The 25,771-nt window shown below is 50.5% G+C and overlaps 9 protein-coding genes across 9 annotated transcripts; 4 read left to right on the forward strand and 5 right to left on the reverse strand.

The window, feature by feature from the left end:
• Positions 1-1,702: 1,702 nt before the first annotated feature.
• CORC01_11795 (uncharacterized protein) lies at positions 1,703-3,143 on the reverse strand (the record flags this gene model as incomplete). Its single annotated transcript, XM_022623417.1, has 2 exons — positions 1,703-2,858; positions 2,929-3,143. The coding sequence occupies 2 exons, from the start codon at positions 3,141-3,143 to the stop codon at positions 1,703-1,705; spliced, it is 1,371 nt and encodes a 456-aa protein (XP_022470096.1).
• Positions 3,144-4,060: 917 nt separating this feature from the next.
• Positions 4,061-4,743, reverse strand: CORC01_11796 (GMC oxidoreductase; the record flags this gene model as incomplete). The annotated part of the gene is made up of 2 exons (XM_022623418.1): positions 4,061-4,180; positions 4,264-4,743. The coding sequence occupies 2 exons, from the start codon at positions 4,741-4,743 to the stop codon at positions 4,061-4,063; spliced, it is 600 nt and encodes a 199-aa protein (XP_022470097.1).
• Positions 4,744-6,063: 1,320 nt separating this feature from the next.
• On the forward strand, positions 6,064-7,814 carry CORC01_11797 (serine carboxypeptidase S28; the record flags this gene model as incomplete). The annotated part of the gene is made up of 2 exons (XM_022623419.1): positions 6,064-7,328; positions 7,382-7,814. The coding sequence occupies 2 exons, from the start codon at positions 6,064-6,066 to the stop codon at positions 7,812-7,814; spliced, it is 1,698 nt and encodes a 565-aa protein (XP_022470098.1).
• A 172-nt stretch (positions 7,815-7,986) lies between these two features.
• CORC01_11798 (choline dehydrogenase) lies at positions 7,987-9,090 on the reverse strand (the record flags this gene model as incomplete). The annotated part of the gene is made up of 3 exons (XM_022623420.1): positions 7,987-8,491; positions 8,537-8,773; positions 8,945-9,090. The coding sequence occupies 3 exons, from the start codon at positions 9,088-9,090 to the stop codon at positions 7,987-7,989; spliced, it is 888 nt and encodes a 295-aa protein (XP_022470099.1).
• Positions 9,091-11,594: 2,504 nt separating this feature from the next.
• Positions 11,595-12,870, forward strand: CORC01_11799 (uncharacterized protein; the record flags this gene model as incomplete). The annotated part of the gene is made up of 4 exons (XM_022623421.1): positions 11,595-12,141; positions 12,197-12,314; positions 12,382-12,443; positions 12,515-12,870. The coding sequence occupies 4 exons, from the start codon at positions 11,595-11,597 to the stop codon at positions 12,868-12,870; spliced, it is 1,083 nt and encodes a 360-aa protein (XP_022470100.1).
• Positions 12,871-16,142: 3,272 nt separating this feature from the next.
• CORC01_11800 (glyoxalase/Bleomycin resistance protein/Dioxygenase) lies at positions 16,143-16,691 on the forward strand (the record flags this gene model as incomplete). Its single annotated transcript, XM_022623422.1, has 1 exon — positions 16,143-16,691. The coding sequence occupies one exon, from the start codon at positions 16,143-16,145 to the stop codon at positions 16,689-16,691; it is 549 nt and encodes a 182-aa protein (XP_022470101.1).
• A 1,106-nt stretch (positions 16,692-17,797) lies between these two features.
• Positions 17,798-18,643, reverse strand: CORC01_11801 (uncharacterized protein; the record flags this gene model as incomplete). The annotated part of the gene is made up of 1 exon (XM_022623423.1): positions 17,798-18,643. The coding sequence occupies one exon, from the start codon at positions 18,641-18,643 to the stop codon at positions 17,798-17,800; it is 846 nt and encodes a 281-aa protein (XP_022470102.1).
• Positions 18,644-19,986: 1,343 nt separating this feature from the next.
• Positions 19,987-21,748, reverse strand: CORC01_11802 (uncharacterized protein; the record flags this gene model as incomplete). The annotated part of the gene is made up of 5 exons (XM_022623424.1): positions 19,987-19,995; positions 20,088-20,382; positions 20,634-21,009; positions 21,330-21,456; positions 21,533-21,748. The coding sequence occupies 5 exons, from the start codon at positions 21,746-21,748 to the stop codon at positions 19,987-19,989; spliced, it is 1,023 nt and encodes a 340-aa protein (XP_022470103.1).
• Positions 21,749-22,556: 808 nt separating this feature from the next.
• CORC01_11803 (uncharacterized protein) lies at positions 22,557-24,958 on the forward strand (the record flags this gene model as incomplete). The annotated part of the gene is made up of 3 exons (XM_022623425.1): positions 22,557-22,613; positions 22,666-23,354; positions 23,407-24,958. 3 exons carry the CDS (start codon positions 22,557-22,559, stop codon positions 24,956-24,958), a joined length of 2,298 nt encoding a protein of 765 aa, XP_022470104.1.
• Between the last annotated feature and the right edge of the window lie 813 nt (positions 24,959-25,771).

The following is a 25,771-nucleotide window of genomic DNA, read 5'->3' on the forward strand; positions in this document are numbered from 1 at the left end:
CGCGCCTCACGCCAGACGCTCTACCCTTGTCAACACCAGCCGCTTGAGATCCAGAAGTCCATTAATGATTCGTGCCAGGCAGACGATGGGATTGAAAGTTGCCGCTGCAAGATCCGCACCGACAAGCCGACGCATCTCGGCGCCTTTGGAGGTGGTGAGATGCCGCAACGCGTTACAGCGCTTATGACTGGGCTAGGGTCAAAAATCATGGGAAGTCACAGCAGCCGGCGGATAGAGAAAGAGAGAATAGAGCCTCAGCCTTTGGGCCTTCATTTCGGGCCTTCGTGCTGCACTGCATCTAACTCATCACAATCAAAGCCGCCGAGATGCAAGTCGAAGTAGCGCTGACTCCTTCATACGCGAAAGATGTCACAATGTAGTGCGTTGCTATGTTCTGTACCCCAGATCAAAATCTGGGGACTGGCTACTGCATGGCACCCAGCCTCTACTCATGTTCTGTCCGGGGTTCCGGCACACCCAACACAGGTGACACGCCTCCCACGGCAAGGCCTTCCGCCAGCCAGTTCGAATTGGGCCCTGGTTCAGAACGACTTTTTAATGTTAGTCTGGTGGCTAGAGCTCCCGCAAGGCGGCGCAAACGGAACATCTTTCCTAGAAGAGGACCGGGGTGCCACCCTCCAGACCCCCCAAAGCGTGGATGGCTTGAATGGATCCGCGGTTCTGGAACCGCCCCCTCGGCGTTCGCCAATGTACATATCTGCAATTTGCAGAAAATCCTGCATCACATTGAGGCTTTTGAGCTGCGACATATCAACATCAAAGAACTGCAGCGGCAGGCGGGCTTGTTCACTTCCGCTTGGAAGAGGCCAAGTTGAGTCCAAGATAAGTATGAGGCAACCAGGATAAACCACATGCGGGCTAACTGTTTGAGAAGGCCATACTTCCCTAAAAGTTTTTCATTCCGAAATCCTCACTCCACAATACTTCGTAGTCTTGTTGCCTTTCCTTACCTTGAATGCCTGACAGCTAGATGGGGCATCCGCCAACGGCACAAACATCAGCTGGGGTACCTTGCCTCGAGGGAGGAAATGCCGCCATGGTCCATGGAGGGGGTCGCACGCATGAGGAACGGCATGATGCCCTGCGGCCGTAGTGCTGGCGTTACCGGGTGCCGTTGCCAATGCTCAAGACTATGAAGAAGTCAAGAGCCCAAGACCTTGCCTAGCATGCAGGTCGGGGCCCCTTGTCTTGGCCTTTCGGGATGGCGCCGCAGCTCCCAAAGGCATATATATTTGCTCGTCAAACAACTGATTCCATTGCATCAATGCCATGTTCTTTTGCCAGAAACCAGTGCGCTGGGTTGGCTACTTACACCTCACCAAGCCCTTGTCGATCATAGGCGTTAGAAGTAGTTGATAGCTGGCTGAGGCTAAGCTAGATCGCAATTAGGTTTTTGTGATTGGCTTCCTTGATAGGTTCTTGTCAGAACTGTGAAACACTCATTGTTAAGGACTATTTACAGTTCCAAAATGTACTTTCTAGCCTTGGCTCTTTTACATTACTATCACGTTCTCTGGTAGTACAACAAGATGCGACAAATACAAAATATCGCGTTATGTATTAGTTTAGTAACTTGGCTGCCAAAATGCTCCTATCAGTAAATTCCGGATCAGTCTTAAACCCCTCAAAATCTCACACTATTCTTTACAACGTTTTCATTATGTCCCTCCAATATCTAAGATCAATCTTCAGACTTCTTAGCTTCTCTACGGGCTATCAAGACTCTTAATTGTCCGGCAAAAACAACAGTGAGCGACATTGCCAGACCAGTGAACAGCTGGACTCCGAGATAACTCCCAGTCGATCCCAAGATAGCGCCAGCGATCGGTGGCCCAATGAGAGAACCAATTCCTTTCAATACTGCAACGAACCCGAGTCTCGTTCCCAGTATTCCAAGATCATCGGTAATACTCGCTAGAACGACCGGAGCCAAAGTAACGACACTGGCACAGAAAAAGCCGTACAGCACGGCGAATGCCACGTTCCCAGCAGTGTTGGTCACGCTTATCCAATAAAAGATCGTAATGGCTGCCATGGTACAGATGCCAATGTACGTATTGAGTACACCAAATCGGTCGGCAATGAGAGAAGGTATAATGCGTCCCGGAATACCAACTGCGTTGAGTATTACGAGTAGGTATTTAGCCAGAGCCATACCCTGCATGCCGTGTGATTGCGCGTAGCTTTGAATATAGTAGAGAGGTTGGAAGAAGGCCAGGTTGCTGAAGAAAATGGCGATACATTGAACCATGTATCGAGAATCTGAAAGCCCGGCAATTTCGGCAATCTCTTTCAGCGAGCTTTTCTTCGTTATCCGGCCTCCGGCCCCTTTGATCTTAGGTCGTGCTACAATCACAGCATAAAGCGACATGGCTAAGGTAATAAAGCCAATTACTCGAACTGTCCATGGGAAACCGATGCGAGGCTGCAGGTTCTCGAAGATGAGCGGATAGAGGGTTGCTCCTAGACTGCTTCCAACGGTTGCAATCCCCATTGCCAACGCCCTCCTGACCGTGAAATAGGCTGGTACCAAGGCAATGGCGACAATGTATAGACAGCTGGAACCGATCCCAACGCAGAAACCTTGTGCAAGAAGGAACTGGTAGTACTGCGTGCTAATGCTGGTCATCATGAAGCCGAAGACAACGAGGAACGTGCCTGTTATCAACATTGATCGAGCGTAGCCAAGGTCATAGAGCGGACCAAAGATTACGCCGCCGGCCATGAGGAAAAAGACTTGGACCGAGCCGATCCATGCAATGGCTGAAGATGACTCGCTTGTGAGCAGTGTCGTTTCATAGTAAGTTTGGAAAGCACCGAAGCCGTTGAGAAGGCCCCTGTATCGAGCAGCGTCAGTTGAGCGTGAGGTCAAGACGAAGTCTTCTGAAGACGAGGGGGCGGACTTACAGGCTGTTCCAGTACAGCGCGAAAGCACAAGAAACTTGAAGCCAGGCTATCAATCCTCCGTCGGGAAGAGTCGCTAATCTGATTTCCGGCACGGCATCTGTCGATGATGGTGCTGTGATCTGGCTCTCATCTAAAGACTCACCGCCTCCCTGGGAGCCGATTGGATAAGGTTCGGCCGGGAGCGATTGAGTACATGATCCTTCGTCCTTCTTCATGATCTCGTAACTTGATGCTTAGAGAACTTCGTTAGTGTCTCATCGTATTTGCATGTGTTGACAGACATTTTTTAGACAGATATCTGCGCCGGGGTAGACGGGCGGCAAAAGCGGCAACTCTGACCGGCATCGGAGAGCGGCAGGTGAACACGGGTAAAGACGGATCCAGGGTTTGAATACGGAGCTGAAGCCCGACTCTTGCCCGAGCTCTTGGGGTTGACAGCTGTTAACCTGCGCCCTCTACATAGCATATTCGTTATTAAAGCCTTGAAATAATTGATCCTTTGAGACTCGCCATTCTGTCAGGTCGATCCTGCTGTTCAACCTGATTGACACAGATTTGCCTAACATCTGAGTGCAAGTACCTCGCGAGAACCTCTGACCTGAACAATTACACAGGGCAACGGATGCAGCGTGAACATACCAGAAACTACTCGACCCTGTTCAGCCGGAAAAAGCTAGAACGTTACGGCTTTCAATTGCGCAAGTGACGCGGCGAGAATTAGAATTGCCACAAAATTCATCTTTCTTGTCCCGTGCAGCGCATGCTACTTACATCACATCCATCGCCGGCAGCCCTCAGTTGTTTCACACGTTTCCAGGAGTCGGTTGCTAGTTGTTGTTGACATGTCAAGAGAGTGCAACTCATAATCATAGAGTTGTTCTTTTTGTAGATGAAATGAATGGACCGACAGCTTCCTTATTTATAGTCAATGCAAATATCAGATTAGAAGTACCTAGATCTTTCGCCTCTGTGTAAAATAAAAAGCTGAACGAAACGATTAAGTGAACGATTTCTCTCAAATCGCGTTTGTACTGATACTAGCGGCCGCCACCTCGGCAACGCCGTACGCAGCCGTCTGAATGTGGCCAGACACGATGATGGGCACGATGCTATTGTCAACTACTCACATGTTCTAGGTGCCGTAAACCAGCAGATAAGCGTCCACGATATGATCCTCAGCCTCGCGGAGGAGAGAGAAAGTACCAACCGGGTGGTAAAAGCTAGTCACCGTGTTGACGGCGAACTCACGTAACTAGTCGTCCGTCTACTCATCCAGACCCGATTCCGTCTCGGCATTCCACATAGCCTTGAGTGGCTATGCCTCGGCAATCTTACGCGCAGACTTGACGCCCTTGACGCCAGATTAATATCGTGCTCGTTACTGAAGAACCTATGGTCGATGAAAGGTTTGCCGATGGGGTTCGCGGGATTAATGTGCACGTTGCCTTGGCTGAGGGCGTTCATGACGGTGCTGGAGACGGTGATGTACTTGTCAGAACCAGGGTACCCGGCCGTGCCGATGTATTTTACGTCGAAGATGAGCTCATAGTCTGGGAAGATGCCGCCCTTCAGGAACTCGATCTTCTTCTTGTCAATGGGATAGGTGCTGTCGCCAAACTCCGCCTCTGCAAGCGCAATGATCTCGGCCTGCGCTTGAATGTCGATTTGGCCCCAGTTCAAGAGGCCATACGCTGCGGTTCTATGGTTGTAGAGTTCGCCGTTATACCACTTTCGAAGCTCATTGGCTGCGCTGGCACCACTGGACTTGAAGATGAGCGCATTGAAGGAGTCAAATTCATCATTTAGGCGATACATATTAGACTTGCGGGTGTGATCTTGTTAGTTCTCGCCGGCACTGGGCAGGTCAACAAGACGCTTTCCTCCGGCAGCTTTGATCACAGCCGGCTGACTGATAACATACAGTCCGAGCAGGCTAGAGCTCTGGATAGAACAAGTAGAAAGCATAACTTTTTTAATAGTGACGACATTGGTGCCGTCGGCTAGAGACACACCATTAGCAGCGCAATCGTTATTGGATGTCTTGTTTAGATCGACCTTGATGACCTGGGTATTTGTCTTCAACTTGAGGTTGGATCCTGTGAGCGAAAGATAGCTATTGACGCTGTAAGAACGGGACTAGTCGGGTCACCGGAATAAATTGAAATTTGTTTTAGGCGGTACGTGACTTGCTGGAAAGATGTTTAAAAATTGAACATTGTGGACAGTTGTATTATTCAATTATAAAGAGACCTTGTGGCTTTAGTGAGACGGATATTCAATAGAATCTATCTTGATGTGCATTCATGTTATCTTGTCATCCACAAAGACGCCCCTACGATTCGCCTTGAAGAGAATCGATAATGCTAAGCAGCAGTCGCGATGTCTCATCGGATGTGTGCGTGCCACTTCCCCTCGCAGTCGTCGCGGTGGAAACTGTGAACGGGTGCTTCGTCTAACTACTGCGATTATCCGCGCCCATGGTCCGGTCTAACGTGACTCAGTACATGCACCATAGCACGGAATCCATTCGCTGGCTGACGTGTGGTGGAGAAGAGGGACCCTATTGTGCTATGAATTAGGGAAGCACGTTACCACCCTCGACATGACCCATTCCAAACGCGTCCTCGCTACTGTCCTCAGTAGAAAGAGCCAAGTTTTCCAGGTTCATGTCGAATTAAACGCTGCAAAGTTTAAAAAACCATAACTCAACCGGGTAGTATAGATCGTCGTGATAGTGTTTGATTGTAAATCCACGTTAAAGTCTGACTAGCCGGTTGATAATCCATGACGTTCAAAAAGACGGGAAACAAGCCTTGGCCCGTCCCATTTCGCATGGATTTTTGTGCTTTTCGGGAAGGTCGAAAATCGAACTTTGGACGACAGATTCGTATCGTCGAATTAGACGCCAGGACCGATCAGGTAGGTAACATTCGGACACGCAAAGACGTAATCGGATCCCTGAACCCCTCGTACGACGCCGCGGCACCCAGGTACAGAGAGATCGGTGATCGGCAGTGACACGGATAGCTCAAATATGGCCGGGGGCGCGACATGTTGGCGTGACGTTTGTACGGTCCGCAGCCGCCTTCACTTCAGGTTGATCTTGTTTTCTCATACCAAAGCCAAATCAACACGATGGCGCCGTCTTGGCTGAAAGTTGGTATCCTCGGCCTGATACCGGTCACCACGGCCCTTGGACCGCAACTCAGCCCGGCGAAGATGTGGAGGGAGTTCCACCTCCAATCCGAGCTTGAACCCGCCGCCGAACGATCTGCAAGCCCGGCAGTCATCCGCCTATTCGCCAACGACAGCGCCCCCGGCGCGCCCGATCCGTCCACTCTCTACCGAGCCTGGAACTTTTCGGTTCCCGTTGACCACTTCCATAATGATTCCATATACGAGCCGCACTCCAATGGCAGTTTCCCCCTGCGGTACTGGTACGACGACCGGTTTTACAAGCCTGGTGGTCCTGTCATCGCCCTAGCAGCGGGCGAAACCAGCGGCGCGGGCCGTTTGCCTTTCTTACAAAAGGGCATCGTCGCTATTCTAGCGGAGGCGACCAACGGAGTCGGGGTCATCTTAGAGCATCGATATTACGGCCGCAGCTATCCCACTCCAGACTTTAGCACGGAAAACCTGCGATTCCTGACGACTGACCAAGCCTTGGCAGACACTGCTTACTTTGCGAAGAACATTGTCTTCCCCGGTAAACTTGCAGAGGTGAATCTGACGGCCCCCGAAACGCCATGGATCGTTTACGGAGGCTCCTACGCCGGAGCGTTCGTTGCGTTCCTGCGCAAGCTGTATCCAGACGTCTTCTTAGGCGCGATCTCGTCCTCAGGCGTCACCGCCGCTGTGGTTGACTTTTGGGAATACTATGAAGCCGCGAGACGTTTCGCCCCGGAAGGATGCGCCGAGACCACGCAGAAGCTGACAAACGTGGTGGACAACATCTTGCTGCAGAAGGGCAACACCACCGAGAAAGACATCGTGACACTCAAGACGGCTTTTGGACTCCCGAACGTGACGGCAAGCGTTGACTTTGCCAGCGCAATTGGAGGCGGCATTGCCGGACTGCAAAGCCGGAATTGGGACCCGGCCATCGATAGCGATGATTTCCTCCTCTACTGTGGCAACTTGACTTCTGACGAACTCATCTGGCCCGCGACGGATAGCCTTGAACCGACTATTCGCTACTTACTCGAGGTTGGTGGCTATCAGTCAGAGGTTGCAGAGTTGGTTCCTCGGCTCAAGAACTACATTGGCTATGTCGACTATACATCGTCCTGGTGCGATGTGGAGACGCAAGATGACTGTTTTGGACCGGGAAGTGACGATTCGTATGCCGCGGACGATCTCAGCGCGTCTTGGCGCCTTTGGGCCTACCAATACTGCTCGCAGTAAGTGATCGTACCCATATCTACTGGAACAGAAAGCTGACATTGGCATTCAGATGGGGTTACTTCCAGACCGGGTCCGGCGTTCCGGAGAATCAACTTCCTCTAATTTCCCGCCTGATTGATATTGAATACTCCAGCGTCATCTGTCGCAAGGCTTTCAACATCACCTCACTACCCAATGTCGACGCCATCAACAAGTATGGCGCATACAATTTCAGCTACCCGCGCGTCGCGATCATTGATGGCGAATCGGACCCCTGGCGATCCGCGACTCCCAACAAGATCGGGCTCCCGCGACCAGAGTCAACGACCGAGGAGCCCAACTTGGTCATTACGGGCGGAGCAGTCCATCACTGGGATGAGAATGGCATTTTCAAGAATGAGACAACGGCCGAGCTGCCACCTTTGCCTGTCAAGGAGGCCCAGAGCTTCGAGATGGAGTTTGTCCAAGCTTGGTTAAACGAGTTTGCTGCGACAAGAAAGTAAATAGCATTGCTCTTAAAAGGGTTGATTAGTTGTTGAAGTTTGATATGTACATGAACTAAGAACAACTATCAGGCATTGAATACATGGATGCCATTACTACTCAGTATTTTCTGGGTCTTTTATGACTACACAAGTAAGGTTTCCTCATCTTCTCGTAGTCTCAATGATGATCTCAGCGGCTTTCCCAGCAATACACCGTGGTCTGAATGTGTGCCAAAATGAGGACGGGCATGATACTAGCGTCCACGACTCTGAGATTTTCGATTTTGTAGACTCTGAACAATGGATCTATAACCCTGCCGTCTGCCTTCGGTAGCATAACGCAAGAGCCAACTGGGTGATGGATGGACAAGGTAGTCTTCAGAGCAAAGGCCCGCCTCTGTGCGTCCGTTGTCGTGTTCAAGCCAGGCTCATATTCGGACACCCAAGTGGATCTCAGAGATTCCCTTAAAGCAACCTGGCGATATTTCTTGATGGCTTGGATGGCTGCTTGCGAGTCATACTCGTTTGAAAGGTACTTTGGATTAATGAGAGGAGGCCCCCGAGGATTTTCAGGATTGGCGTGGAAATTTCCACGGCTTAGAGGGTGCATGGTGGCTGCAATGAGCGTGAAGTAGTCCTTACCGTGCCCTGCATTTACTGACGTCGGATACCCCTTGACACCACTAAAGCCATCGCTGGAGAGTATTTCCAGTTGAGGCACCATCGTGTGATAGAGTCACTGCAGTTTCTCCTTCCCAACTGGGTTGTCAGTGCCGCCAATCGCCGTCTCAGCAAGTCCAAGAAGCTCCCCCTCATCCTCGTCACTAAGAGCTTGATTCCGGTTGATGAAGGTGCATTTTCCGCCGGGGTACTCGTACATGGAAGTCATGCCCTCACAACAGACGTAACCGGTGTAGTTGCTCTTCAGCTCGTACGAACTCTGGATACTGATGAGATCCGGGAGGTTTTGCCTACTCCTGGTAGGTCTATGGTCAGCTCGATACTGGCAGCGAAGAGGAAATCGGCCTCATCGATCCCTGAGTTTTCGAGGATAGAAGGGCTTCAAAGACCTCCGCCGGAAACAATGACTTCCCGGCGAGCAGTCAGATCGGTTCCATCAGTGAGAGTCACTCCAGCAGCATGCGGACAAATGTAGCAAGGGGGCCTTCAGGTTGATTTTGGTAATCTTGGACTCTATGAGCACGTAGTGGTTTGAACCAGCCAAGGGCAGGTAAGAATTTGCGCTGTTGGATCGGTTGTTGTGAGCCAGCTCAACGCTGATGGATGAGTACATGACATCCAAAAACGTTGCTGTTCAAGGATTCGAGGTTCGTCTCGATACCGAGGCTGTTCATGAAGGGGAATAAGGGGGCTTAGTGCTCGGGGATAAGGCGGTTGATCAAAGCCTTGATGGGTCCGGAACACTCCAACTCCCTCGCTCCCGGCGTAATACTGGGTGTTGGCCGAAGTGAACTTCTCAGACTTCATCATGGCAGCCCGCATCGAGTCCCGGTTCCGCCCTGGATTACCAAGCTCTTCCCATTTAGAATATTCGTGGGAAGACGCCCTGTCGTATGAGAATATGTTGAGGGCACAGCTTCCGCCTAAGACGTGCCCTCTCGTCTAAACCCAAACGCGCTCATTAGAGTTCTCCTGAGCCACAGTCGTCAAATTCCATTCGTAGTTGCCGCCCAAAGTTGAACCTCTTGTACCGGGAATCTTAATCTGCTCGTCTACGAGACCTACTGGACCTGCCTCGGTTACAAGGACAGTCACATTCCTCAGCCCCTGGTTGAGGCGGGTCGACAAAGGGAGCAGCCCAGTACCTCCACCAGCAACGATCTAGTCAATGATTAATTTAGAGAGAAAAGCTCGGTATAAGCGGTCAAAAAGCAAAAACATAGGCAAAGGCTGTGTCAATTGGCTGACTAAGAGCTGCTTGCGCCGTTGCGGCTAGTAGGGCGGGAACCGAGGCGACAGGTAACGTTTCGATGCACAGATATAACGATTTTCGTTCGGCGTTCCTTTGCGCTACGACAGGAACTGATCCAGATCAAACGAACCACGCAAACTCGCTTCGGTTGCGGATAGGGCTGGAAAAGCATAGGATCGATGCCTACCTTACTATGACTGGGCACTCTGGATGTCTGATAACGGCAGGCCTTGCGGATTCACCGTGACTTCAAAGAGGATTGGTTGAACCAGCCACGAAACCGTGGGTGGCTTCCAAAGTAAAGAGTCTATTCGCTCCGTGGCGGGGTGAAAACAGCTAGGTTCCAACGCTAGAGAACATTCGCAAAGATTTGGGTGGTACCGAAAACCTTGAATTCACCTACCGTATTCGCAGAGCACCATGAACCACCGAATCTGCATGGTCCCGGCTCTGCAGATTGTTGGGAGATGGGTAGGGCTCCTCGGACTTCGGAGCAAGGATTCGGCAGTTTACCCCGGTCGTGCCCGTGCACCGTCTACTCCAATACGAACCTACACAAAGGGATCGACAGCGGCATCTGTGGGAAGAGGGTCTATCGCGAACAGGGACAAGGGCCGCATGGGTTGCGCCAAAATGCGCCAAGGCGGTGTGGAAAATAGGCTGCTTGGCTTGTCTAAAGACTCGCAGACAACAAAGAGATGGGAAGAAATTATTGCAGTTCAAGAGCCCGATGTTGTCTGTCACGAGCTCTGATATACTAGGAATTTCATACTTGCAATATCCGTGCAAAACGTAGCCCTACTGCTTTCTCTGGCGCTTCGAGCAAGCCAACGCCGGCTATGTTCTCCCGGCACACTCGGGGCCTTTGACTGATGTCGAGTTGGAGACTGTTTGATTAGTGAAAAAAATCTGCTGAGGTGTCACTGGACGTCAGTGATAGCGATTGGGCCGTTAGGACGGAGAATCCCGAAACTAAGAGCTGGCCCGATTTTTGTGTGGTTCAGTAACCCTGTTTGCCGCAATCTAGGATAAGGCTCGCTCTCGGACTCACAGTTCAAGTAGATGATTCGATGACTGAACGGTGAACAATGTCACCTTTGGCAATATCTCTGTGAGAGACCATTGAAGGATTTTCCCGCAAGATCAGGCCTACTCAAACTACCTAGCCCCAGCATTAGGCTTCTGGCATCGTTTGGTTGCGCACCGATTGACTTTGAGATATCTAGGCATTTTCCATCACAGGAATGGCGTGACTCCCGTCCCCGGAAGCGTTATTTCGGGACAAATTCAACTCGTCCCTGGGACTTCAGGTCTTTCGATCTCATTTCTTTGTCTTAAATAATGCCCAGACAAACTGTGGGGATACGAGTCATAAACCCAAGAGACGGAAGCCAGGGTGTAATCAAAGCTAGGCAAACACTCCATTGAGCCTGCGAGGCAGCGGAGCGGGTTCCGCGTTCCAAAGTGCCCTCTTGCTGCATGCCTTTGAATTCACAGAAGCCGGCACGGAAAGTCCAATGTCCATTTTGCATGCCTGAGTCACATTGCCGGCCGAGTGGCAACGCAATGTCTGGTGAATTCCGAAGAGCTACCCGGGCGCCATAGATTTTAAATTCTTCCCTGAAATTTCGGACGAATTGTATAATGGATTCCGTGACGGATTTGTATGAAACCAAATACTCAAGCTACGCAAGGGTATGATTCAAGGGAACCATCTTATATTACCAAGGTCTGGCTGTATCCGAGGTGGAAGCATACTCCTCCGACATGCGCGTTCTCAGACACGCCACAACGGCGTGCCACCGACCTTGAAAACTGATACCGGCGTCAGCACTTCCAGCAGCGAGCTGCTCAAATCTTTCGCCATGTTGACAAACTTCATTATCCGTGACGATTCACTGCCACCAGATGAGGACGCCGGACCGATCTCCTTTTCTCTCGCCCTTATCCTGACAATCTTCCTCATCATCACAACCGGCCTTCGACTATGGGTACGAGCAGCAAACCGAGGGCTTGGTTGGGACGACTTGACAATCATCCTCGCAGCAGCAACGGCGATAACTCGATTTGGTTTTATTGTCCTGCAATGGGAACACGGTAACGGTAGACACCGAGTCTTTCTTAGCGACTACAACTACATGATGATCAACATGTACGGTTGGTGGGCACAGATGTTGCTCTTCATCTCTGTGGCGTTCTTGAAGGTCTCAATTTGTCTTCTCATTCTTCGCATCAAAGACACCAAGATGCTAAAGACCTTGCTGTACATCATTATGGCTGGTGTCTTGATCACAAATTTCGGGGTCGTCATCATTTTGATAGCCGAATGTCATCCCGTTGGCTTCTGGAGAGGGAAGTCAGCCGTTTGCTGGCCAACAGATATTCGCATCTATTCTATCTATGCGACAATTGGTAAGGCGAATTTATCCCTATAGCCACATCGTTGATTTCTGATGCGAAATGATAGCATATTCTGTTGTGACAGACCTCGTATGCTCACTACTTCCCCTCGTGGTGGTGTGGAATGTCAGAATTCCGCGACAGACAAAGATATCAGTCTGTTGTTTGATGGGACTCGGCCTTGCGTAAGTGTATTACAAGCGGCTCCTCACAAGGCTTTTGACGAGCAACAATTGATAATCCTCCATGTAGCGCGACAGGGTTTGGCGTCGCCAGAGCCGCATCTTTGGGGATTTCCACCAACGACCTAAGCTGTTTGTCCAGCCTCCCACTATCAATTTAGTGACGTGGTATACCAGAGGAAAGACTGACAATTGACATGTAGGGGCATACTGTATCGCCGGCATCTGGTCAAATCTCGAACTCTTCCTCGGTATCATCGCCGCAAATCTTGCTCTTTCACGGGCCATCTACGCCCACTTCTTCAGCAACGAGAAAACTCAACAGACTCTTCCCGGATCAACCAGTAGATCCAAACCCCTGGAGTCAGGATACCTCAACAGTAGACTACGAGGTAGCCGCTTCGAAGTGCCTTCGACAATAATTGGGTCCCCGCGTCGAAGAGGCTCAGAGACAAGAAGCTCAAACAGTGATATTCCGTTGGAGCCAGGCACCCAGAAAAGGACCGAGTTCTGGTGGGCGGAGGATGACGAAGGTCCTTCGCAAATGCGGTCGTCATGAAGTGGAAGGGATGAGAGTGGTAACGGTGTGAGCAACACATGGACATTGATCAATTAATCATTATCATGATTGCTCAAGATCCCAACTTTTCACAGTTCATTCGGATTCTCAAATCCCGCTCGGGCATAATATGGGTGCCATAGAATCATGCAACTTTTTCCCTGGCAATGACACAAGGTAGACGAGGTGTACTTTGCACCATGAAACTGTCAAATCCGTTTGATTTACTCACAGTTGGAAGTGTAGAGAGAAATACAAAATTATTATTGTGATCGTCTTAGGCTTCCGTGTTGTATTTAGCCTGAAAACGGCGGAAATTTTCTCCCCACGGCCGCTGAGTTCTAGTACTCTTTCCGCATAGCCTTCTATGACCTGGTGGGTAGAGCAACTTCGTCTTGGGCCAGTGAGTGGCGCTTAGTGTAACACTTCTAACTAATTCCGTAGATGCACGTGTTTATGTGTGCTATTGCATGGCCTCTACTCCCCCTTCTGCGAACACGTCTCGCTGTTTATTCCATGCAATCGCGGATATTAAGCCGACAAAGTGCGCTCAATTCAACAGCGAGGTCCGCAGTAGCTTGTTGTGCAGGGGTTGGTATTCATTGGACCATCACAGGAGCAGAGACAATCGCTGGCCTCCGTTCCCGCCAAGAACCCTAAGTTTGTTTTAGTAGACTCTCTTTTACTAGTTATGTGGTTTATAGTTATCTTACAGCAACAACCTAAGTCTCTGCCTACCAGCTCTCGAATCTTGAAAACCGGGGTTTAGCGTGCTTTCTTCATGCTTAAGATTAGGGTTCATACTGCCTAGGGATATTGTCAGCTTACTTCTCTAGATAGTGTCAAGTACCGCGATTGGCACATACCAATTCTTCTGGTGACTTTCCATGGCCAGGCTCCGGAGTCAGGGGTGGAGCTGCAGTGCAGATCGTAGCTATGATGGAAATCAAGGCAAGAGCCGACAACTTCATGTTGCGTCTGAGTGGGAGGTCAAACAGACCGAAGGCGTTGCTGTGAAAAGAGGAAGTTGTCTGTACAATCAAAGAAATGTCCGCAATAAGAGCAACAGCCAAGGGAGGAGAGTCGGATCTTTTATGTGAGCATCCTTGTGTTCAGGCGGCATCTTTGGACACATGAAGCAACGCAGTCGGTCCCACTACAAGAGGATGCCTCTCATTCCGGTTGCCCGACACCTGTGGGTCTAATTAATCTACAGGGCGTTCCAGACGTGACCTTGGCCAGCTTTGGTGGTGCTCCATGAGTCGTCACCGCCAAATCTGTAAAGAGAGGTCCCTTGAATTTTTGTCACCTCATGCGCAAGAGAGCATAGTGACAGGCATTAGAGATGACATCTTTGCTGACTAGCGGCACGGTTGCAAGAGTTCCGCCGCGGTCATCCGAACCCGGCCATGACAATGTCCCTGGTTCTGCGTCTACAGCTAAGAGTTGAATGTATTTTTGGTGTACTACGGTTGCAGGCCAAAGTAAAACGCCCTGTTAAGTATCTACAGGGGCACGATACGGGTGCTCTACTAGCTATCCGAGCTGTGGTACTTTGAGCTTTGACGTTCAGCTTTAGCCATTCGAGTTGCAGTGTTTCATAACCAGAGCCCGCAAACAGGTACCTACGCGGCCAGGGACTTAAACTCGCCCGTCACACCATAGTAGACCTCATCCCAAGCCTGATTCTATCATCAGATCATTCACGAAAATCTCTCCGCCTTCAATTGTTCCATCCCTTCAACCAATTGCTGTCTGTCCTCGGAGGCAGATATCTTCAGCCGCATACCCGACCCGAATCAACTTCCCTAGCCACAAGCAAGTGAGCGTCTCTTTTGTGGGAAACTGAATCCATTGAAGTTTGACGTACAGCTGGGGTGCCTGGAAAGAAGGTTTTTATCTCGTTACAGCTTCTACTCAGCTGATACACGTACCTCTGTAAATGACATGGAGCCTCACCTCTACCGGTATACGTATGTGATCTTACGGCTCAACGGCGGAGGGTATGCTACCGGACTGTGGCCCACTGAGAAATTCCACGTCAATTGGCTGAGGAAAGGAGGCATTGCCCAGTGGTACAAAAATGTCACTTGCTGCCCAAGAATCGTATTCGCATTTATGAAGGCCGTTTGCAATCGACTCTGAATTCTCATTGGTCACCACCCTGCTTTCCGAGAGCCTTGCGAAGTCAGAGTCCAATCTATGGACGTGCGCAGCTAGCACAGCTGCACGCAGCCCATCGAGCCCATAACGCCGGAGACACTTCCACAGTGACAGCTGAGGTCGCGGTCATGCTAACAACAATGTTCAGGAATGATATTCCTCGTGTTTCACAGGTCTCGTTGAACGCTGGAGGGATAGATAGGAGTTGACTTCATTCGAAACTCTCCTCCCGTGGTGATTTAACCGACCACCGTTAGCCCCACGTAATTTACTCAGCCCACTGTCTGTTTCGCCTGGCTAGATGTGAATCTTTGCCATCTTACGGAGTGTTATTCAAAGAGGAGCAAAATGCTCTGTATTATAGGTATGCAGAAGGAGTGTCATTAAAACGTCCCGTTATAGCTGCGGGGATATCAGACTTCACTCATAACAGTAACATGTACGTATCCTAATGCTATCGTTTTGGACAATCTTGCAGCGATGCCTGGCGTGTATTACCAGAAAAATTATTTCTTCTTAAACAATTGCGTTGCGTCATGGGCTGACGGACAATCGGTGCCCGTTTTACTGCCGAGAAGCGAACGCTCGGTCCGACGTCCAATTCTCGTGCCACAGCATCTCATCATCTGGACAACGCTCTGAGACTCCTGAGTCGCGCTGGGCGGATATGACACATTGTATGCAATACGATTGATCCAAACTACACATTCAACCTAAGGCTGGTTTTTCAATCCCGTTTCGAGTGCTGTACGGGCGGACGTCCGGCCCGGGTCCTTGCCCAGCCGCCCCCATCGGAGGCGATGTGAAAACCCCGAAATGGCGGACCACTGTGGACGACCAGTACACGGACGCCAGGCTGATATCGGACGGAGGAATCCATTCGGACTTATTTCTCGTAAGAAGGCTCGTTTTCTTCTCAGTGACAGTGAGCATGGTTTGAAATTCACGCCGCCCCCAAGCAGGTTGATGGAAAAGAGGTGCGGGGGTCTTGGAGAACTAGCTTAGACATAAATATGCGAGCTACCCCACAGTAGATACCATGTGCCCCTCTGAAGATCTATTTTATCGTCACCTTACCTACATTAGTTCACCTTATATCGGTTGATAACATGGCTTTGAAGGTTTCTACCGGGGTCTGTAAGCCGTCAGAGCTCGCTCACCTCGTACTTCGCAGCAAGAACCCCGAAAGGATTGTCGAGTTTTATCAAAAGTTTCTTAATGCCAAGATTACAGCCTCCAGCAACCTCATCACGTTCCTCACTTGGGACCATGAACATCACCGACTAGCCATCTTAAATGACCCCAGCGCTGTACCAAGACAAGATAACACCGTCGGCATGGACCATTTCGCCCTGACGTTCGACTCCCTCGGGGATCTGCTGCAGTCCTACAAGGCGCGGAAGGAGATGGGAATCGAGCCGGTCTACTGCGTCAACCACGGCATGTCGACGAGCATGTACTACAAAGACCCGGATGGCGGAAAGATTGAGACGCAAGTTGACACGTTTGAGACCAAGGAGGACGCCGTCGCGTACATGATGAGTGCGGAATTCGGTTCGGATCCCCGCGGGCCTCGATTCGATCCGGAGGAGCTGCTGAAGAGGTTTGAGGCTGGTGAGGACGAGAAGAGCCTGATGAAGCGAGATGCTTTTGCCTAGGAAGAGGTGGAAGAGATGACTCTGTTGAATCACGCATTGCGGTATTGCGGTTGCTGTGTTGATCATTCGAGGGCTATTTGTCTTGTTGGATGTCTGGTGCACGTGTATTTCATAGTAGGTATATTCTGAGTAATTGCATGCGATATCTTCTTTCTCTCTACTTGGACTTTTCCCTTTTTCCTTTTCTATTTATTGTAAGGGTAATCTTGATGAGCTCCCCGCCCCGAAACGTGTCTGGTGGCTAATGCAAATTTGATGTGGTAAGACCGTTTTTTCTCGGCATCTATGTGAGTGAAGCCTAAATTGGAGAATTAATTTAGTCAAGATGGTTTGAAATGAGCGCTTTCTTGCTTCAGCCATGAAGATTGCTTCGCCATCCATAGCTCGTTATTAGTAGCTGCAGTCTTGGTCAACTTCGTTCTATACCTTGGAGGAAAGAAGGGGAAAACAAAAAATATGATAAAAAACCGTCATACCGTTAAGACGAGGATGCAGGTGGACAAGCGCGCCATGTTCTACATCATCCTTGGCCAAGAGGAACAGCGAACTAGAAAGACTTACTATCGGGGATTTTCTATTGCTCCCAAGGCGTGGGGCAACCGAATGGACAACATTCTCTGCGGCTTCTTGTCCTCTCACATTGCATAGTGTTCATGTCTCTCTTGGGATTAAGACCGAAGCGAGAATTCCCATAGCCGCAGACTCGCATTTGCTTTTGGGGCAGAGTACTTCAGAAGGAGAGCACGCTGAAAATTGCACCAGCCGGCTTACCTGCATATCTAGTTGAGAAGGTGTCGGTAAATCATTTAAGGTGGCTAAAGTAGTACAGAGCCTGAAGAAGGATCGTAAATTCCATGTAGCACATATATTCTGCTAGTAATAAAAATTGGAACAATATTCATTGAACTCTGGAGACATGGCGGATATTTCAAGCATTAATTGTAAGTCTTCTCCATTCAGAATGGGATTAAGAAGAATGTTATTATTGAAATCAATATCGCTAAAACTAGAATCACAGCTGCCAGAATCCTAACTTCAAGTCATTTTGCCTTTTGCGGTCGATCTCGATGGCCTTTCCATATCAGTCTCTCTACAAGGGATCATCATCAGCGAATAGATGCCCAACCAGACGGACTCAGAGCCATGTATTGCCCCTTGCCAACAAAAGTAGAAGACTGAGATAATTTTACTCGCTCCTTTGATGCGTCCTGGATTCTCTGCCACCATGTCGACGTGATATTGCTTTTGTAACGTGCCCACAATAGAGGCAGGACTTGTACGTCTTGGGCACAGTAGTCAATCATGTCGCTGGACAAGGGTCGTTCGTTGAACACCTCATAGCTTCCACCGCGCTCCGGAGCGAACAGTTTCACGCCCTTATCCTTGACCCTCTTCCAAGCAATCCTTTCCAAGGTCGATAGAGATGCATCTCTCTCGATGCATCTCGACAACCCATTCACATGCCTTCTTGAGAATGTTCTTGTGGCGATTTCCATCAGCTGAAGGTCTTGTATGCCGCGAAGATCGATTTTGAAGTGATGGTATAGTGCATCTGAGTCGTTCCGAACGTCGAAGAACACCTTCGGAATGGTGTCCGATTCCAATATGTCTTTGAAGGAACGGCCATTTCGACTAGTTGCAGAAAAGCACTGGCCCTGAAGAGTGTGTACGTCGAGAAGGTATGTCTGCTTGCTTGGAAGAACATGTAGTTGGAGAATGGAGATCGTTCCATGTCTTGACAGATTGACTCCTTCAAGGTCAATGTAGAGCGATGGCGGATCAGTCGGCAATTCCTCAAGGTTTCCAACCATCTTTGAAAGAGCAGCAGTTGTATCAATGAGGATTGGAGTCGGATTGCCATGAGCTGTGGTTGCGTCATCCGTCAATGACAAGCCACCTGTGGCTGCGGCTAGTGCAGGGACTGCTTCCTCCGTGATGATCAATGCCGCCATAATGGATGGTGGATAGAGGATGGACAAACCTCTTGATGAAGGGTTGCCAAATAATTCCAAACGATTTACAGGAGAATTTAATGCTTTTAGCTATGATACGGTAGCCTCATTATCCTTTTTAACCCTTTTAGGAAGAAGGGAGAAGTTGCTGAAGCGAACCCAACTCTTACCGGCGCAGCCCTGCACACATCTGTCCCTTGGTTGATTGACCGTGGCTTGTGTAACGTAATGATGCATTTATTTCATGATCATGACTGCTTCTCAAGCAAATGTGGCTACATCGGATGCCTCTCAGCCCTCCAATGAGTGTACATGATCGTGGGATCATTCCGTCACTGCTACATCAGCACTCAGCTGCCGACGCAAGGGTGAAACAAAACCTGGCTTCCATTCGTCATCCAGTTTCTCAAATCTAGCATACACTAGATTCGGGCTCTAATCACCCCTGTGAGATGATCGATGCTATTTCGAAAGCGAGACGGAAAGCGGTACGTTGTAGGAGAAACCTGCGTTCACAGAATGGAAGTTAGACCTTGAGGTGGAAATATCAAGGGGCAAGAAGTGGCAGTAAATCATCGAGGATCTTCGATCATGCTGTAAATATCCAGCTAATGATTCGGCTCGACAGATCATTCCTGTAATAGCAAAGCTCTCAAGGAGGAGCAACCTCTGACAGACCCGGAGCTGGTCGCTGACCACACTTGCAACCTCTGGTAATCTTGCACCCATATGCTCTTCTCTTTCGTCCCGGCCGTGTCCTCTTCCACCCTCCGACGATTTTCCCGGGACTGGCAGGTCAGAAAATACGACTAAATCAGTCGGTCTAGTTGGCCCATTCGGGGTGTCACTTTAACCTCTCATATTTGTCTAAGCTGAAATCTAATCCGCTAATCCCGCACTGGAACCTCAAAGCCGAGACGTCTCGTCATATTTTTGTGTCCACTCGACTCTGAGCATAACTCGAACCTTCTGACGACTGGTACTGATTGTCATGTTGCCTATCTCCTGGTCTTTGCTTCAGGAGAAAGTCAAGGATATCTCGCCCAAGCCGCGCACACAACTTGGCATACATGTCCTTCAAAACAGCAGCGCCAGACTCATTGATGTTATTGTCAGGCCCACGGCAACCAGGGATGATCTGATAATGCGCCGCTGGAAGAACGTACCCATGCTTGTGGTTGCTAAGCCAGTTGAAGCAAAAGTAGCAGGCTGGCTTGCTGCAGCCTACATATTTGTCATCGTCGACAAATATATATCGGTTTCTGCTGAAAATATCGGCAATTTGTAGCTCAGCATGTACCCTGGTAATGATTGTACTCCAAGATTTCAACCTCGCACGTATGTTATTCGTTCTAGAGGGCAGGTCAAAGTCCACAAGGTTGTATAGAGCCATCCTGTTTCGCCATGGATTTTGAGAAGCCGAATCCTCGCAGATCCCCCGCACAATCTCGTATGGGCTTAGGTCTCCCTGATCCAGTGTCACCTTGCGGATGACCGGTGCATCGACAATGCGGATAAAGGATATCTGGCTGAGAGCCGGAACCTTCATCCTCCCTTTGACGACATATTGGGCAGCTGATCGAGTCGCACCAAGACGCCCAATATAATGAGCCAACTTGCCGAAATCATCCTTTGCATCTTTCGACCTTTTCTTGATTTCGCCGACTTCGTCCCCTCGCATATCGTAGCAGTAGTCAATGACCTTAGCATGGGTCATGCTTGGCGGTGGCTCGGAAAGCCTTTTGAGTCGGTTTCGAAGGAGTACGACTTAAAAAATCAGCCATTCTGTGTCTTATGAAAGGTACATGGCTGGTTTGCAAAGGAGATCTCACCAGTATCGCTATTTGGTTCGCGTCTCAACTGCATTCGGCAGTTTCTCGCATACCTACAGAGCTCGTTCTTATAGGTTGAAATTCGAGACTCGCAATGCGTCACCGCAATACAAAAGATTGTTTCTTGTGTAGTTCTCTCGGTGTTGGAATCCACAGACTTTAGATGAAACAAAATTGCTTCTGCATAAGTCTTGATGTCGTTGCGCACACCCTCATTTGCTGCCAGCCAGAGAAAATTGCCGTGAGTTAGCTTCTGCAGTCCAGCGGCAGTTACTGTTGCTCCCCCTTTTTGGACGTCACAGAGATAGGCAAACGAATCCAAGAAGTTCCTGCGGGCTTCGACAATATCGTCACCAGATGGGTTTCGCCTTTCTTGACGACTCTTGAACTGAGCTAGTGCTTCGAAGAGCGCGAGTCTTGGGTACAACTTGACAGCTGTATTTTCAAACACTTGCTCCAGAGGGGATGCGGGAATTGCGAGGTTGCTCGAACCCTCCAACAGCATCGCACGTGGCGCCGTAGGAACGGGTAATTCTGTTGGCATGATTTTTGAAGGACACTGAATAGAGGCAGAATGCCTGTCAGAACACAGATACGGTATGTGGACGCCAAAAGATTTGTCTCTGTAGGTATTGGGCAATGAGGGGTTCGTGATTTCTGTTGTGGAAGCTTCTAGCAGAGCTACACCTCTTCCTGTAGGATAAAGCAGCTCACTCTGGCCTGCACCTTCACCTGCCTAGATTTCCTATCCAATCAAGGTAGTTACTAGCTGCAACCTCCACTCGTTAGCCACATGTGATGAAATTTCGCAATTTCCCCGCTCAGATGAGCTCGATCTAGCAGATGGTACGGACCTACACCGACGCCGCCCGCGTCAATGGCTGACACGGGGACGCGACGGAGGGCTGCAAATGGGAGATGTGCCTGCTCCAGGCGTTCGCCAAGAACCAACCAACCTCGACGGGACAGCACGTCGGGATCCTGCAATGTTTTGATCAGTTTTGCAGTGTCGTCGACTGGATTGGAAAGACTCTTGTGTTTGCATCTGACTGTTGACCACCACTGGCTGGTCTTGATTCCCTGTCGCTTGGCGGCCTATCAAAGCCGACTCGTCGGACTCCATGAACGCCGTCACCGCGTCTATGAATCCGGACGATCCAAAGATGGGAGACGAGCAGTCGGATACGGGCTCCACGTGTCCGGAAGATGGGCGGCGAGGCGGGGCCGTCCCCTCATCAATGGTGACTCCGACTAGCGGGCTTGACTTGCCCATTTGGGCCCCATGCCATCATGTCCCTCACAATAGACCCGCGATTGGAATTTGGAATTTGGAAACGTGGCAGTTCATCCATGTCGGTTTCGAGACACATTTTACTCGGCATTTGGTGCTTCGCTCCTGCCCGGATGTGGGATACGCAGGACACAGTGCAGAAAACCCTCCGTCCCGGTCTTAGGTCTCCACCCGGAACGGCCCCTCTCAGCTCCTGTTGGCCCACAGCCAGCGGCAATTGGAGGCCAACCGAAGGAGGGTGTCGTTGGAAAGGTCCTGTAGACAGGAATTCGGACTCGGTGCCCGAACTCAGAGGCAGACCTCCGATTGTCCAATTGTCGTTCGCAACAATCGACAATGGACATACATGGCTTTCGTCTGTGATGTGCTGAATCGGTGTCTCTGCGCCCACTCCTATCTCCGAGGGCCAAGTACTCCGGATTGCATATCCATCTATGCACTTACACCATCTTTGTTATTTCAGTGTGTGCGACTACTGATGTGGCCGATTTCACCCTCTTCATTCTCTTCCAAACACCATTCGAATCATTTTTACAGACTTTGCTCCCCCGTCCTGCCGCCGCGGATGGCGGAAAGTTGGTTGGTCTACGAGACTGATCACGCTCTCAGACTTGTGATGTTGGAGATACTGCTGCCTAACCCCTTACACAGCTGGTTTGTAAATCTGCCCAAAGACATGATTGTCGTGCTCATAGACTCACAGAAATCAGGACTACCCCACACTGAGGACTCCGAGGTTTTTTTATATTCCCTTTCAACTTGCCGGTTGTCACGTGGTTTCATCGACAGTATGGGAATCGCCCGCGACAATGCTTCTATTTCAGGCTCTAGAATTTCCCGTCTTCGGGTAAGTAGGAGATACTTTATAGTACTGAAAATCAATATCTAATGATTAGTAGGGGGGCGGGCAACAAACTGGGCAACTTCATACCTTGGAGAACAACCCCGCCGAAGATGATCTGGATGTTGCACAGGTCCCGGAAACGAATCGATCGACCAATTCCCTCGACTTTCTCCAGGCAAATGTTATGAGATGCTGGGATCGAGTCTATGCCCTACATCAATACTCCAAGACTTTGGAGAAGCCTGCCGCATTCATGGCTTTGCAAGATCCACCGCTGAATATTCAGGGTCTACGACTCTCGTCTTATTGGCTTGAGATCAAGAACGACTGGCCGACTGTTGATGGCGAGGACCGACCTGTGCTTGACGAAGACGAAAAGCAGATACTTTCGGCTAGACGATTTGCCTTCTACGTTCACAAGTCAATCCCAAAGAGCTCTTGGAAGGTTGAGTGGGCAGAAGACCGCAACCGTTACTACGTTGCCTATCCTCATCTGGACCTGGAGGGAGGAGAAACGGCATGCATTGGCAATGCTTACAACCGCCACCGCGACAAGACTATTGATTTTGACATACTCCTACAGCCCTCGCTCACCGGCCCCTCCTCCATGCTTCTTGGCGACTTCAACATTCAACACCCAAAACATGGTGGCAGTAAGGCTCGCAAAGACAGACTAGGGACGGTCTTGTGGGAGAAAATCGCGGCGGCCAACATGACATGCCTCCCTCACCGGGGAACGCCTACGTACGGTAGAGGTGCCGCTAGCTCCACCATCGATCTGACAATTTTTGGAGAGTATCTCAAACGTCGAATACAACAATTCCGTGTCGTGCGGCCACGAGGTTTTGAGTCAGACCATGCCGTCTTTGCACACGACGCTCTCAACAGCAGTCGATCAAGATGCTCGGAAGCGGTTCCGCCTCAAAAAGTCCGCTGCTGAGGAACTCCCCGTCAAGGTGAAGGAGCGATTGGAGGCGAACATTTGTCCAGTTTCAGACATACCATCTCAGGAACTTGATGGCCCAGGGGCAGTGGATCAGTTTGCGAAAGCCTTCACTGATTCTATGAAGCAAGCTATCGAAGCTTGTGCGGATCCGGTTGACTTGATCCCTGCTGGCCAGAAGCCGGAACCCGAGACCCGTTTGATCAACAGCCTGTTGAAGCTGGAAGAACGAGAGCTTGGTGTCCTACGCCGGTTGAAATACGGGACGCCAGTCTATAACAAGCAGCTCTCTCAGTGGCAACGCGCCGTCCGGAACACCAACTATCGCCTTCGCATCTACAGGACAGTTCGGAAGCGCAACAGGCTTGCCAAAACAGCCGAGCATCAGGTCGGTCTGTATGAATTGGCCAGGCAGACTCGCGCAGCCAGTCAGACCCAAGGACGAGCTCACATGCCCTGGCTCAAGAACGCCAATGGCTCTGTCTGCAACTCCCACGCAGAGAACGCTCACTGTTTCCGCAGTCATATCTGGTCAGAGACAAGTGATGACGCGCCGGCCCCGGCTGGCCTTGAAGCGCTCGAAGATGCCATAAAGCAATTCACTACACCAGCTCCGTCATCTTCCCGCTCCTCCTCACGGCGTGTGACACCAAACCATTCCCAGAACCGTCCGCCGCCGCCGTCTTCTGAGACCCTGTCGACGCCACGCGACACTATGAACGGAAACGAGCCGCTGGTCCCTCGCCCGTCATCGTCATCAGAGCCGTCTCCGTCAGAGTCGTGTCCGCCTCTGCATCAAAGCCCCGATTCCCACACTCGATCTCTCTGCAACAATTCGACTATCGTTGCCGACGCCCAGCAGCTGGATGTCCTCGCTTCTGCCATGCCTCCAGTCCCTAAGTTTGGCACACGCCCCAGATCGTGTGATGGAACCCGCAACGGTTCTCACCCCCTCGGCACACGGTTCCCACGTCCTGGCCCCAGACGTCGCTCCCACATCCCGTCTCAACGCGAAACCCATCGCCATGGCAGACGGCAAGATGAGCTGCGTGGTGTATCATGCCCGCCTGACGAGCCATCCCGCTCCCAAAGTGAACAGGAAGCCTCCTACCAAGGTACGTCACATACGGGCACACGCGCTGGCTCATGCCCGCCAGGCCTTCACTCTACAACCCGCCATGCCGACACGACCACTCGTGAGCACGCCAACTCGGAGCATGGGAGCGCTTCTACTGCCGGCGTAGCCAGTGGCGCTAGCACGGATTCTCATGGCGCACGCTGGGGTTCAGATCGACTTCGGCGTGACGCACTGGCGAATGAGAAGCTCCCCTACACTACGAAAGAGAACATTTTTCGCATCATCGATGAATTCTTGCCCCACGGCAAGCAGCCAGGTCCTGACTGAATTCCTGCCGAAGCACTCTACTGGTCCGTCATTGAGGTCAGACCATATTTATGCCATCTTTTCAATGCATGTATCAGGTTAGGCCATCATCCGGCCTGTTTCAAGGAATCGTACACGGTTGTTGTGCGGAAGCAAGACAAGGACGACTATTCAACGCCAAAGAGCTACCGGCCCATTGCTCTGCTTTCCAGCGTTGGGAAGGCACTTGAGCGGATCATGGCTAACAGTCTGAAGGATCTTGCCATTCGCTACAACCTCATTCCGCAGACCCAATTTGGTTCCGCCGGCAGAAACACGACCATGGCGCTCGAGCTCATTGTCAACAGGGTGATGGACGGCTGGTGTGCTACCACTGCAGCCAAGAAATGGAAGACGAGTCTTCTGGGTCTCGACATCAGCGGTGCATTCGACCACGTCAAACGTAACGAGTTGATTAACATTTTGATCCGGATGGGCATGCCTTCATGGGCTGTGCGATTTGTTTGGTCGTTTCTCTCCAACCGGAGCACTCAAACCGTACTTCCCGGCTACGTCTCGCCCAAGTTCTTCATCAACGTTGGCATACCTCAGGGCAGTCCCTTGTCTCCGATTCTTTTTGCCTTCTTCACGGCCCCGATGCTGGATATCCTCAACGAGAACCGACCGTCCAGCAAAATGATTGTCAGTCTCTCGTATGTTGACGACACTTACATCATGGTGACTACGGATGATTGGGAGGAGAACTGCCGGTTGCTCGCCGAAACACAACAGCGAGCGATCGACTGGGCGACGCCTCGCGGCATACGATTCAATCCGGCCAAATACAAAGTCATG

This window comes from Colletotrichum orchidophilum, assembly GCF_001831195.1.
Source record: "Colletotrichum orchidophilum strain IMI 309357 chromosome Unknown Scaffold_133.1, whole genome shotgun sequence".
NCBI lineage: Eukaryota > Fungi > Ascomycota > Sordariomycetes > Glomerellales > Glomerellaceae > Colletotrichum > Colletotrichum orchidophilum.